The sequence below is a fragment of the Zonotrichia leucophrys genome, chromosome Z (genome assembly GCF_028769735.1).
Source record: "Zonotrichia leucophrys gambelii isolate GWCS_2022_RI chromosome Z, RI_Zleu_2.0, whole genome shotgun sequence".
NCBI lineage: Eukaryota > Metazoa > Chordata > Aves > Passeriformes > Passerellidae > Zonotrichia > Zonotrichia leucophrys.
Window position 1 is genome coordinate 63,052,100 of NC_088200.1, and position 15,033 is coordinate 63,067,132.

Genomic DNA, 15,033 nt, shown 5'->3' on the forward strand with positions numbered 1-15,033 from the left:
CTCCCCATCTGCTACAGATCAGTATGAACCAAAGAGCAAATAATATGCATGAATACAACAGGGAAAAGACCATCAAAAGAAGAGGGCTTAAGCACACCAACATGGAAAGGATTTGTAAAAAGCTGGCAGGCAGGCTTGGAGAAGGCAGTTTCATTACAACAGAGATTTCCCCTGAAAATGCTGCTTTCAGAAAAGCTTAGTGAACATACAGTGAACAGAATGCTTGCTGCTTACACATACATACACGACCTTCACCATCTGCAAGACAACTTTTTCTTTTGCAAGTACAGCCTCGTGGATAAAATACTTTCTTGAGGATTTTGCATGCTGAGTCCGAGCTTTTAAGTTTCAGTTTATTCCAGATATTATTCTAGGGTTTTGTTAAATCACATTAGGAGCAGACTTGAATTCTTTGGCTGCCCTCACTCTTTCCCTCCTACCACTGGATTTCCTTTACTACAGATGCTGATGCTAATTTCTCAGTGTCTTGTAATTTAGTGTCTCCTCTCTGCACAAATAGATTGAATGCCATTCAATGTAAAGAGACGTACCCGTGTTATATACAAGGGAAAATATACTAGGAGAATTATTCACTAAATACAAGTTACCAACTCTTTTCAAAGCCTTTTGCACACTAATTAACCATGGACTGAAAATTATCCATTTCCTCTTGCCATTTACATTTTCCTAGATTTTGTTTCACATTAGCACTGTGCTAGCATCTCAGTCTTGCATCCATAGTCAAAGTTTAGCTGCTCACCTCTTTATCCCTCTACTATTACAAACTCCCTGTGTGATAGATATATTTACATCTTGCAGTGATGAGTTCACTCTGCAGCCCTGTACACGTTTATTTTTGTTAAACCAGTAAGAATTTTTGTGCAGCATGACTGGAAGGTCTGTGTGACTTAAGAAAATACATGCTTTTGAAATTTGTACATGTATCAAGGATTAATTTAGAATCTCCCTGGGGTTTTTTTTGCATTCGTAATTCTGATGAGATCAACAAGACTGAAATTAACTACTATTAATTTCTAACTACTGTGTTTTCACCATTAGTCATACCTGATTGCACACTGGCAACGGGCCATTGACATGAATTGTTCTTCTTTTGCTAAAAGTGTTTTCAGTATGTCTTCTTTTCCTCTGCTTGTGAGTCCTAAAATGTGTGGCATCTCTAAAGATGAATCTGGGAATATGTAAATATGGGTGGAACAGAGGAACTGACAGTTAGCTTTCCAACAAGCTAACCCAGACTAAAGTACTTTTTATGATCTGAAAACTCAGGGGTAATAGCAGAACATTGTAACTGCAATGATCCTCTTCGGTTAGGAGCACCTTGAGAAACCACTCAAGTTTGCCTATACTTTTCCATTCTTTCATTCTGGTTTGTGCAAAGACCAACACAGTCCTACAGCCTACTGAAATAAAGATGAGAAGACTAAGTGTACTAGTGGTGTGGTGTGACCACAGTGGATGCAATTGGAGCATCATTTCCTAATCTTCCAAAGACCAATGGAGCAAATCACTTTGCTGAGGACTTCAGCGGTTGTAGCAATTTTCAGCTACGCTTTCAAGACAAAAAGGTTTCATAGTAGCCCAAGTATGATGTTGTCTCTGTCATTTCACTATAACATGAACAGAAACTGATCAGTCCATCACATAGCATACCCTTTGGTACCAGAACTGTTTTTCACATATGACTCTGTAAGTGTCTGATTTCTATTTTCTCTTCAGGCACTGAGTTGCAGAAGTATACTCAAGAAACAGATTTTTGTGAAGCACTTGGATTACTCCATAAATCTAAAACATGTAAAATGTGTACATCAGATGCATCATTTCCCTAATTAAATAATATTTTCTGTTACTTAGTTTCTTGTCATTTGCAGTGAAATTTGAGTATTGCTGGGAAGTCAAAAGGACAGTATCAGAACAATTTTCCATCAGCTAAAAGCCTCAATGTGTAAGGAATGTATAATTCAACCAAACGTAAATGTAAATGTGGGGCTGAACTTGCAAATGAATCAATGTACCTGCATATTCCATCACGCTGTGATGTCAACAGAAGCAAACTCGAGAGGAGGAGTAGAAAATATGTAAAAGAAGGAAAATACCAACAAAAGGCCAAAAGTTGCAATCAACAGGTTTACATGGCTAATCTGTCCCAGGGGAATTTTTCTGAGACTAAGTTACTCCTGAAAATGCAGTTGATAAAGAAACAGTAGAAAACTGTTCCATTTGAAATCAATGGCTAAAATAAACCCAAGTTCTCATCTCATAATATTCTTGAGATTTAAATCTGTACTGAGACTGATTGAAGGGTAGCGGGTTCTGAATTTGGCAGGAGGTCTCATTGCGAGTGTATCTCTCTCCTAAAGTGACTCACAGACAGCAAGACAGCACAGGATCTCTTCGGAGAAATGGCCAGTAATGTCACAGTTGGCAACCAGGAATTTTTATAACACGCACAGTTTATTGTCACTGTTGCTGCGTCAGTGTATATGTTTGCAAACACATGTTGATGTACATATGCAAGTGCTGTCCCTGTCCTTCATGCACACACCCTTGTGGACACTCACCTCACGTATCTGGACACCTCGCTGTCACTGTGTGACTCGTACATAAATAAAGTATTGCTACATCTTGAAAGTTGAAAAGCTGAGTCCTCAGGCGGCTGAAGTGCGCCCTTGAACAAGAGAGGGAGACTGTGACAGAGCCAGGAGCGAGACCTGAGCATATGGACCCTTCAAACCTCCCAGCCGCAGGCGCATCCTCCCCGCAAAACAAAGGGCTGAATTAACCACGATTAATTCAGCACGTGTCAGTGCAAGCCTTCACTCCGTCCCCGCGAGCAGCAGCTCCAACCCGCGCGGCGAGGGAGCGGAAAAGGCGCTCCTCGCTTTTCGGGGGGTCCTGCCTTTCCGCCCCCCTTCGCTTCCCAGTGACCGCCGCCCGCTCCGCGGTCGGGCTGGCCCCCGCCAGCCGTGTGGGACCCATCGGGGCGGGACGGGGCGGCGGGAGGCGGGGAGGGACGGGGGGGGGAGAACGCTACCGAAAGGCGAGGAGGGGAAAACGGAGAGAGGGGCGTGCGAGGGGCAGCGCCTCAGCCGCGGGGGATTAAAGGGCGCGGATACCTGCGAGGGCCGGCGGGGAGGCCGGCAGGGAGGCAGGCCGGACGCCTCTCCGAGTGGAGAAGAGGTGGGGCGTCAGGGGGCGACAAGCAGCTCTTCTCCCGCGCCCGCCGGCGTCTCCCGGCGCCCGCCGCCACGCCATGTGGCCCCTGGTGGCTCTCTGCTGCTGGGGGGGACTGTCGCTGTCCCTGTCGCCGGCGGCGCCGCAGGGCCGGCCGGGCGGCCAGCCGGGCGTCCTCTTCCGCGCCCCGACTTTAGCGTCGCCGTCCCTGGAGGCGCCGCCGCTGCCCGACACGACGGAGAGCAAAGTGGAGAAGCTGGGGCGCGCCTTCAAGCGCCAGGTGCGGCGCCTGCGGGCGCGCAGCGGACGGCTGGAGCTGGTGTTCCTGGTGGACGAGTCATCGAGCGTGGGTCCGGCCAACTTCCTCAGCGAGCTGCGCTTCGTCAAGAAGCTGCTCTCCGACTTCCCCGTGGTGCCCGCGGCCACGCGCGTCGCCATCGTCACCTTCTCCTCGCGCAGCAACGTGGTGCCACGCGTGGACTACATCTCGCGGCGGCGGCCGCAGCAGCACAAGTGCGCCCTGCTGGGACGGGAGATCCCCGCCATCGCCTACCGCGGCGGCGGCACCTACACCAAGGGCGCCTTCCAGCAGGCGGCGGTGAGACGGGGCGGCTCCGCGGAGCGGGGTGCGCGGTGCGCCGGGAGCCGCGGAGCGAGCGGCGGGGCCGTGCGGGGCGCGCTGTGGCAGGGCGGCGTGTCGGCATCGAAGGGAGGCACGGCGATGCGAGTCGCTGTAGTGCGTGGGGTGTTGGGGCGTGCGGTGTGCTGTGCTGCGTTGTGTGTGGTGTGGGAATGTGGCTCTCTGCGTTGCTCGAGGGTGTTCCGCGACTAGCGGTGTAGGGCTGTATGATGGGGTGTGGGATGCAGAATAGTCTGGTCGGAGCAATTAGTCACTATCTTCCCGTGCTATCTGCACCTGCAACTCCCATGTTTTCTGCTGCCCTTGCAAACAAACGTGTGAAATTCGCTCTTTGAAGGGACATGGAGCCCGTATCTCAGTTTCAGAAGTGATACATGAGTCAAGTCTGGCATCTGAAATGCCTGCCTGGTTTCATGGCAGCGGGACTTGAGTGCCTGCTAGCTGTCAGACCTGCCTGCCAGGTGTCTGTTTTAATTGCTGATGACTTACAAAGGTCACCTTAAGCTGCGTGCAGTATACCAGTAAGTAGGGGCATGTCCCCAGGAGCATTTCCAGACACCGTAACACAATCGCTTTTCATGCTGTCCTACAGACCCATAGCAGAAATTTGGTCTAGGCAGCCCCTGGACGTGTGTTGGCACTTGGTCATGCTGGGGAGACTTCTCGGTTGATGGTCAAGGGACAGCCAGTCTACCCAGGAAGGTTTTTTCACAAGGCTAGGCCCAGGTCTTCCTTGTCATTTGGCCTCCGTGTTCATAAACAATCACCAAACCAAGTCTCATTTGCAATTTTTAATTTTTTTTTTTAATCTTATTTCTGGTAGTGTCCTGTAGATGAGCATGGGTGCACTTGTCTTGAAACACTTACACATTCTCATTTGGAGCTGAGGAGCGAGATTGCAAGAGGTGCGTCGCTGCTGGGCATATGAAATTGGCAGAGATTATTCTCTTCTTCACTTTTGGCAGGAGAAAGCAAGTTCACTTAAAATGTGCTCAGAGCTGCTAATGCCAAACTTGCTTTAGGAAAACACATCCCTGTATTAGATCTTCCACTGTGAAGCCATGTTTCAATATATATCCATCCCAGGGGTGTTGTGTGAAAAATTTAATGATACAAGTTAAAAATAACCGTTAAAAACAAAATATAAGCTTAAGAAATACCATCTGTTGTCTTGATACGAAATCTTGACTAATGATATCTTTAAAGTGGAATAAACAAAAAATCCCTTCAGAAACCTACAATTTAGTTTCTTGAGCTAAACTTTGTGGCTGCAACAGCATGACTGTCATTTTACACTGTGTTCTTATAAGAATGTGGGAAGAAAAATATTCGCATGGTGACAGGGAAAATTAAGATAGAATGACAAGGTTAAATTCCGGTCTGTTTACTAGCTCTTGGTTAAAGATACTGTACTGTGGTTTTCTTCGGTATGATTTCTTCATGTCACACAAATTAACATCTTCACAGAATACTCTACTTTCCAGACACTCTTCAGAAAATTACTGTTCTAAGTTTAAAATACTACTGTTGGAATAAATCTAGAAAGTTTTTAAAGTATAATGAAACTGCTATTCCCTCTGGACTCTTAGACTGCTGCCGTATGTTTTTAACTGCCCTTTGGTACAACCATAATTATTTCTTCTTTCACTTTTCTAAAATGTGTCCTTTTTTTGAATTATTCTTTTTCTTTTACACTTTAACTTGGGATTCCTTATTCTTCTGACCAGAATCCTCTGCTGCTTTTCCAAACTCAAAAGTATCTGCAAAGCATTACAAAGTCTCTGTGATTGTATCACTTATAGTAATAGAAAATGAAGGAAAGTGCATTGTTAGAGTAAACCCAGCACTTAAATCGTTGTGCAGCCCTCTTCTTTGGTAGGTTACAAAGTCATTAATTCACATCTGTGACAGTTCCACTGAAACCACAGAGGCAGAGAGATAAGTGAATTCTGCAAGGTCATCAGGCCAGTTAGTGTCTGACCTGGGAACATGAGTGAACAGCAGCAAGATTTACATAGCAGTAGCTGTCTCAAAACCTGTGGCAGCAAAACATCTTCCTAAAAGCAGTTGCACAACCACACAGCGTCCATCTTCTTTGAAAAACATAAGAGAGTTCTCCTTGACACTGCACCTTGGCATCCTCTCCAAAGGTACTTTGCAGACAAGTTTATTGCAGAGTTTCTGTGTTTTGTCAAAGCTGTCCTTACTAACTTTTGCCATGTAGACCACACTTTGGCATTCCTACAATGCCTGTTAAAGATAAATTCTATGTGATTCACAGAAAAATGTCAAATATACCACAAGAGACAGTGGCAAGAGACAGAATCCTGATGGGAATGGATGAACTTCTATTGATGTTTGGGTTTGCCACCCTGTTTGTGATTTTGTGCCATACTTGAGCTAGCAAGTGCTCATTTTTGGAGTCTTTCTTTTAAGGCACATGCAAACAGTCTTAAAAAGGGGAAGAAGCTGAGCTCATTAATTCAAAACTCTTTGGCTTCAGTTTTTCACAGCATAAGTTGATGGGACAGCACAAACCACATGCAGCTTATGTTAAGCAGATTGCTTACTGCATTATGGAAAGCTACAGAGCTGTTGTGACAGCAAGAAAGAACCAAAGCAGAATTGAAAATACAAACAGGTTAAAGCAAGTGTTCTTCCTGATGCTTAAGGAATGCAACTAAAGCCAAAAGACCTTAGTGGTGAAAAGTGTTGAGAGACCTATAGGCAACTCTATTGGAGCTTCTAATCCTGAGAGATAGCCACTGCTAACACCACCCATTAAGTTTTGTGAGAAGGATGTGCATTTGTTACCAGATGGGCTTTGAAACAGAACTGAGGGGTCCTCATGCAATTATGGAAGCTTAATGGGTTCTTGTTTTAGCAGCTGAGAGTCACAGTTACATATAGCCACCATTGGTGCACTATCTTTTTTGATGGACAGTTTAAATATCCTGAAGCTGCATTAGTTTTGGTGGTCTAAAAAAACAAAAGATGAAAATAAAAATTATTTAAACTACTCCACATGGCAATGTGTTGATAAAATTGTATCTTCTAAAAAGATACCATTTTAAAAAGAAGATAGTCTAATTTCTGTCTTTCAGTGGAAGTAAAATGGGAACAATTTCTCTTCGTAATTGAAGTGGAAGTTATAAGTGTGCACTACTGTCAAGCAGAAGTCAGAGGTAGTACTCAGACAGACTCGGCCAAGTCAATTGTAAAAAATCCGGCAAAGGAGTAGCTGAGGGAGCCTTTGGGAGCTCTATGTTATAAAAATAATTGTTGCATTAAAGAAGTAATTTTTTTTGGTTTTGTAATTCATCTTCACTCCATTGAAGTCAATATAGGTATAGGTATATGCAAGTGGAAGGTTTGTCACCTAGATCAAGGTTACACATTTCTGAGAATCTGGTCTTTGAAATCTGGTGTTTGTATCTGATGTGATTTTGGGGGAGTGTGATGAATGTCCAACCAGCATGTCAAATACCATGCTCTGTGTTACAGTGAATAAATATTAAAAAATGCCCCCCAAAAGAATGTAAGCACATATCAGTTTAGAATAAACAATTCTAATGCTTATTTAATGCTTGTTTAAATAAGTAACAGTGGCTTTGTTTCTTCTGTATGACAAAAGTACAAGATGCAACACTGTTACCCACTAGGAAAATTAGCTTTTGTTTTCAATGCATTTTCAGATTCAGAATCTCATTTTCAAATTTAAATGAAAAATTTATTGGAGCTAAAGAACTGAAAATCTTTTCTTACCATGTACTTGGTTAATTTTTTTTAATTTGAAAAAAGTAATGCCCTCTCACTAAAAAGATGAATATTCAGAATCATGTGTATTGTCTGGTTATCAAACATGTGTTCATGGATTTCTGCTCCTATGTTCTCTGCAATATCTGCAGCTAATAATGAGAGAGCAGCAGATTCTAGGCTATCTTTGGCATCATGTTCTAAATATCCTATGATGGCTTAGGTCAACTAGAGCTAACTGACTGGTTGACAGTGTTTTTGGCATGGCTTTGGAAGTCTGTGTTAAAGATATGGTAGTAAAAAAAATCAAAAAGTCAACTTGGTTCACCTCTGTGGCCACCTTTGCAATTGCAGAGCTGGTAGCTAGGGGTTACTGAATTGCTAGTGTTCCTGTCAACCATCACTGGTGTCAGCTCTAAGTGTCCAGTTGTAATCAGTGTGGTGTTGTGAAGAGTACTGGTCCTGCATACTCCAACCTTGCATGGGTTTGTTCACAAGATTAATAAGGCAGGGCCAGAGGCAAGATACACATCTGCACATTGTTCCTTGCCCTTAGACCAAGCCTGAAATATACCTATCTTTAGAAGTTTTTAAGTAGTTAATTTTTCTCTGACCTTTTGGTCAGGACAGACAAAAAGTGCTTTGTTTAGCATAATATCTGTGGCTGCCTAATCAGGGTTAATACTTTCTTTAGTTGAAAACCTGTTCTTTGGAATTCTTGTGCTTGTGCTTACAAAATTGTGCCTTGCCTTTTAGTCTAATCAGAAGCGTGTAATTTGGAAGCCTGGTATAGATATTGCTGCACAAAATAAAACAAATCTTGTGGATGTAATATGGAACCAACAATACAATGAATGATACATTTCACCATTATGGTGTCTGGATCATATCATCCTAAATGTCTCAGGAATAGAGATTCCTTTTCATGAGAAAACCATTTCTTGTTGTCATCTCAGAGCCTCTTTTGGAAGGATCTGACAATAAGCCCCTTCTGATCCCCAGTCCTTAGAAGTTATGACCCTCACAGAGAAATCAGTCTTATCATGTGCTTTACTTCAGAGTTACAAAGACAAACCAGAAAAACTGCTGAGTGATTTGTTCTGAGAGAAGGAATAAATTCACAGCATTAAAACTTTGAAGAAGTCAGGACAAATAAGTTGGTTCATTTTTAATTCATTTCCTAAGCTTATGAGAGGCCTTTACAGCAAAATACATAATATTTAGCAGTAGTTCCTGACAAAAGCCTCAGCATTAAACTTCTGAATGTTTATTTTCCGTGTTCTGTGATACATATTTTATCCTTTGTCCTCCAGTCCCATATGCTGCTGGAATCTGTGAGTCAGATTTTGCAGGTGAGGCTGCATGTTTATGATGCTAAGAATTTTCTGACTTTTCTAGGTGCAGAAATTAAAAGCACTATTGCTTTTAGCAACGGGTTCTTTGTAGGACTAGGACCCTGCTTAAATTTTGGAGCTGCTTACTTCTGTATGACATTAGCACAATCCAAAACAAAGCTCTTTTAAAATTATAATAATCCCTCTGTTTCAAGGTCTCACTGGCAACCTCAACCAGGAAGATGAAGAGCAGCCTTGAATGTAAGCAGCAGTCTGTGAAGAGCTTTAACGTTCAGAGTTGTGGTGCTCTGCTAAGCGTGGGCACTATGAACAGTTAAGCAGAAGGTTGGGTTTCTCTCCCAAGCACTCCCCCACACCCAGTTGGTCTGGGACATCTCTTATCAGTGATAACTTTGTGTTAGTGTTGCTCAATTCTAGCAGTCCTGGAGAAAAGGTGTGGGGGGGGAAAGTATTCAGATGATAATTGAGCAGTGACAGCTGGCAGTAGATGGGCCAGTTCATGAATTGTGTTTGTCCTTTTGGAACTAATTATTCAGTTATGCTTTTCTTCTTTCCCCCTGCTTATTTAAAGTAATAAATGCTTAAAACAAACACAAAAGAAACAAATATTTGGCAGATGTACTAGTCAATAGTGATGTGACTGCTTGGTCTGAAAATGAACGAAAATCAGTTACGTATTTAGTAAAATATTTTTGAGTCCCTATTTTTATTATTAGCAGAAGACCAGAGAGGTACTAAAGAAATCAAATAACATCTTTGTAATTTTAATGATGGAGACTGCTCACAGACAAGAAAACTAGGATTTTTCATTTTTTAAATCAAACTGAGATCTATTAGCAACTGTTATGTTGAGTATAGCACGCAACATGGCAGCATATAAAGGCCTCCAGCAACTTTGCAAAGTCTTGATGAAGTTGTTAAAAGTTATATAGCACAAGAGCTCAGAAAATATCTATGTTCATAACATGCCCTGTTTTTTAATGTCATGTTTAGAAAACATCAGAATTATTGACGATGAAGGATATGCAGGTTAGTTGTTTCCTGGAAACAAGGTGCATTCTGTTCTTTCTAGTTCAGAGCTCAAAACTGCAAGCCACAGAATTTCAAATCACAATATCCAACAGTCCTAACACAACTGTGTGAGTCAAAATTCTGTGTTATAGCTCCTATCATTGTAGAGCAAGTGATGGTTTTGGGTTGTTTAGTTGGTTAAAAAGTGAAAAACCATCACTGAAACCATTTAGTGACGGTTTTTGGTTGCTTTCGTTCTGGCTGCTCAAGACTGTGTTGTAAGTTGGTGTTTGAATATACCCGGGGATGGAGAGCCCACAAACCTTCTGGGAAACCTGTTTCAGTGGTTGATTACTCTTGCAGCAGAAATATTGCTTCCTCTCTTTAAGTGGAAAGTTGGTAATTAAATATGTACTTCTTGCCTCTTGCTACCAATTAGAAGATTCCATATACATCTTTTTTACTACCCCCCTCATTAAGTATTTATATAATATGCATGGATAAGAGGACCTTAAGCCTTCTTTTCCCCCATCTGAGCATTACTAGATCTGTCAGTCTTTACTCAGATGTCCTGTCAGTACATTTCCTGGCCATGAACTTGCCTGGCTCTTTCACCTGTGTGCTTTCAGCCGCATAGGGGGGTTGTCTGACATAGTTGTGAGATTTACTCAGATCATGCCTTCCAGTTACTGAAAGAACTATTTAAGTATTTTAAATATCCAGATTTCTATAGATACTTCTTTTCTTTGAATCAAGATTGCATTTCTTGCTAGTGAAATATCCAAGGGAAGCTTTAAAATTAGTTAATTCCTTCTAGGTAGGTGACAGCTTATTCTCTAGAGCCTGTGTAGCAGTGCAGAGAAGAGTGGGAAAAGTTGGAAGCCAAAACCTCTAACTGGGGGCTATCTTTTAGTTAATTTTTGAAACCTAAAGAGGGGATAAGATTCATTCAATTTGAGCAGTGAAAAGAGCAATGTATAGTGACCAAAAGAAAATGTGATGAAATAACCATATTTGCTGTTTTAGAGGGGGAGCTCAGGAGGTGTAGCCAGTTCTTTTATGCACCCAAAATCAATAAAATAAAACTCCTTAGCACCAATGCAACACTAAGAAGCAGGCATTCTTTGTTCAGTTGGATGCATGAGGGGATATCTCCCCCAAAATATCTTGCTTGCTGAGTGCAGGAAAAGCTCCTGTTTATATACTATATTTTACATACATATTCATAGATTTTCCCAGGGAAAAAACTATATATATGGTAATAATTTTCCCAAAGTCATTACCTTACATTCCCTTCCCTCTGGGCATGCTTTCTGTCCCGGGAGACTGGTGATCCCTGGTAGAGGGCAACCTCAGAGTTGTACCTGACGGCCTGGTGAACTCATAAAAGCTTGCAAAATCTGGGTTACTTTCCAGATCTTCTTCCTACAGAATCAGCATTGTGTGCCTCCATAGGCCAGTGGTTTTTGAAGAACAACCACCTACCAAGTCCAAACAATTCTTCACGTGGCAACAGTTTCCTGATGCAGGGGAACTGTGTTTGTCACACTCTTGCTCTACATTATTCTTGGGAGATGACCAGATTCCTCAGGAGTGCTCTGGATTCAGTGATAAGATGTCTCAGCTTCACCAAAAGCCATGCTTGATCACAGTACTGGTTATTTTTTTCTTTATAGAATATTTATTTATGTAAAATCTCCTGTCAGATTTGAACATTTTTACCTGAGAGGTGAAAGCAAAGAAATCTTGGAACAGAGTTGAGCTTGGCAAAGATATTTAGCATTGCCATTTCCCTTTGAGAATGGGAATGCTGATCTGCTTCCGAAGCCACCTATGACAAATTAGTATGTACTGTTTTAGTATTGTTATGAATACATGGAACAAATCTGTGCAGTGTTTTTTGTAATAAACTAGCATTCATTCATTTTAATATAGGCTTAATAACAAATATGTTTCATTATGGATAGTTAAATTAATTCTATAATATTATAAAATGGAAATTATTTCTTTTATATTGAATAAGTGATCGTATAGGAAAAAGAATCATTTTGTTCTATTCAGAGCTCACCCCCTGGTGTGTATGTTTTAAGTCATTCCTAAAGTGAAAAAAATTCCAGTGAAAGTGGTCTTTTGGGGTAGAGCAGCTGAATGGCTCTCTAGTGGAAAGCTTTCTGGTTTGCTTCTGAGTTGCAGTGGTGGTTCTTCCTGATCTATAGGAAATAATATTTGCTTTGTAGTGTTTTTTCCTGCAAAGTGAATGTTGAATAATGTTATTTTGAGGGTTAGGCTCCAACTTAAGCATTTTCAGGCAAGCTACTCCTGGGGCTGTATGATGTTACAGCCTGGCTTGGTCTGTAAAGTGAGAGAGGGTAACCCATTTCAACTTGTTTCCTTCTAGATAGATATATTAATATTCAATTCTGTATGATCAGAATCTTCTTTAAAATCAAAAGAGCAAGTAAAGACAGGAATCAGGCCCAAGATCATATGTTTATGGATTACACGCAGAAGATGTAGTTGAAAGAGTAACAAAGAACCTTTGACAACATCATTGCTGTGGCTGTCAAGTGACTGAAGAAGTCTTTGCCCTTCAATACTGCTTATCTCCTAATTTTGTGGTACAAACCCATGTTAGTGTTAAAAATGCAGAAGTTAGGATTTAGCTGGTTTTGTGACTGTACTGATAGGATTTACTTTTCCATTACAGTAGTGAATTTCTAGAGAAGGATTTTGTATGATAACTCTTTTGTTGCACAAGACTTCATATTTTAATTCTAAGGACTTTTATTGGCACAAAAAATTGTTTAGACTGCCAGATATTTGTACACACCAAACAGTGACTGAACACAATACAGATGGTAATAACTTTTTGCTAATGTGAAAAGAATGTTTTATTTAAAATCTGTAAGGATTACTGAAACTGACTGATCTACTACTTCTCTGAAGGAAGTGTAGACAACAAACTAGTTACTGACATAGTAAAAGGCTAGGTATTTTTAGTGGCCCCATGAATTTCTATTGAATCATCAATAGCACTAGTTGTTTTGTTTTGTTAATACTTGTCCCCTATTAATTTATAGTATTGACCAAATGGTCTAAATTCTCAATTTAACCGGCTGTTCAGCCCTGTAATTTGAGTTATGGCTGGTGCTCAGTTTTTGGTGGTAAAATCAGAAGCAGATGTGGATATTCATGTGAAAGAAACAGGTTCTCAGGATCCTTTAAACTTACTAGTACCATTTAGAGGGCTTTTAAACTGTATTTATGAAGAACCTGATGATTTATGAAGGAACTGGAAAGCCTTATCATGAAAAAAAGTAATCTTTATGTAGATGCAGTCCATTAAGTTGGCAGGTGCTGATGAACAATCTCTGCATGTACTTACAAGTTTAAGGGTTAAACAAGTTTAGGGGTTGAACAAACATTTTAAAATACATGAACGTTTTCTTCGGGGAAAAACAGCTTTTTGGAGAGGGAAGAAGAAGAGATTACTCAGAATAGAGGGATGTAAGTCAGGGTTAGAGAAAACAAAAATTATGTGAAATCCTGCACAAATATTGCAGAGAAGAGGAATGGAGACTGATACTTGGATTGTCAGCAGCACTGACAGGCTGGTGGCCTGTCCTCTTGTTCTCACAAAAAGAAAAAAAATACTAAGTGGACCAGCAGACATAGACAAATTGTTTTATAATAGACTTTTGTCTTCTTTCCCACCTCTTCCTTGCCCCCCTCCATGCTGAATGTTTCTTTCCCTCCCTTTTGTTTTCCTCTGTTTTTATGCAGCAGGGATTCTGTGTCTAGAGTTACAGCTGCAAGACATGAGGGCCAAGCTGGTCAGTCACTTTGTTTTGTTTTGATTTCTAGGGGCAATATGTAGCAATCTTGTCTGTTTGTCTCTCTGTTTCTCTACTCAGATTCCCTGGTGCCTGAATATTCAAGTCTTCTGGGCAGCAGGAAGATGTCTTCATGCTCTCTTACCTGTTGGCTCTGTCCGTGTCTGTGTGACAGAAGTGCCGTCTTGCAGAGGTGGTTGCAGAGGGCAGAAAAGATGTTGGCTCTTGCCTTATCTGAGGGTTGTGTAGCCAAGGCATATTTTCCTTTTCCTGAATAGTCATTTACTCCTCAAAGATGGTCTTTCACTGATGCTTTCCACTTACTCAAACCCACATCTTTTAAAAGGTCTTGCTAAGCAATTTTTCACGGGACCAGGCAATTTCTTGGCAAACTATTTTGGAGTATCATTCAAATTTCTTGATTACTTGGAAGTTCATGGAGGTTTGTGTTTCAGGAGTTTCCAAGGGCATTTGTAGCAGTCTAATTTTGTAAAATAAAATCCCTGCTTATTTGCTAGTCAGATTTAAATAGTCCTGAGATATCTGTAGTCCTGTCTAGACTACTGGGGCTCAAGCTCATATTTTCCCTGGCCATGCAGACAGACATGTCTCTGTGTTTAGGGAGAATGTGGAAGTATAACTGCTGCTGATTATGAGCATTAATTGCTGAAGAACCAGGGCGATGTTGGAATGCTATCCACTACCTTCATCTGCAAAGTGTGGGAAGCTCCCTGTTTATGCACTGAGGGAAACAATGCTGAAGGATACTACAGAAATTGCCATACTTCCAAAATTAAGCTTTGTTCCCCCTTCTGTACATGTTATGGCATAATCACAAGCTGAAAAAATAATCTGCTAGAGCAATCTGCCTGTAGGTGGGATCTTCAGAGACCTGCACTGGCAATCACCATAAGGTCTCTTAACCCTGTGTAAGTTGTGGTTTCTTCCTCAGTTACACGCATTCCAGAATTTGAATGTATTTGGGGCATATTTTTCCACCTTTATTATGTAATTTGCAGATTAAATGTTCTTTTTTCAAAGCTCAGAGATGCTACAGTTGCCAAAACCAATTCAGTAGGGATGGAACATATGTTTTCCTTGTCTTGTTTTTCAAAAAAGGGCCATTTTTACTAAAATAGCTTCAGACAAACATCCCGAGTAGAGAATATCAGCCTGGATATTTGAGAAGTTGGATAGAAGTTTAAGTTGTTTATATTCTGTTTTAAAATAGCACAGTTAATGGTAA

The 15,033-nt window shown here is 41.3% G+C and overlaps 1 protein-coding gene across 1 annotated transcript in view; it reads left to right on the forward strand.

Moving 5' to 3' along the window:
• Positions 1-3,183: 3,183 nt before the first annotated feature.
• Positions 3,184-15,033, forward strand: part of SVEP1 (sushi, von Willebrand factor type A, EGF and pentraxin domain containing 1) — a 117,241-nt gene continuing 105,391 nt past the window's right edge. Inside the window, exon 1 of the mRNA XM_064735572.1 lies at positions 3,184-3,790. Coding sequence (XP_064591642.1) covers positions 3,272-3,790 — 519 coding nt within the window. The 5' untranslated portion in view covers positions 3,184-3,271. The remainder of the gene's footprint in view (positions 3,791-15,033) is intronic.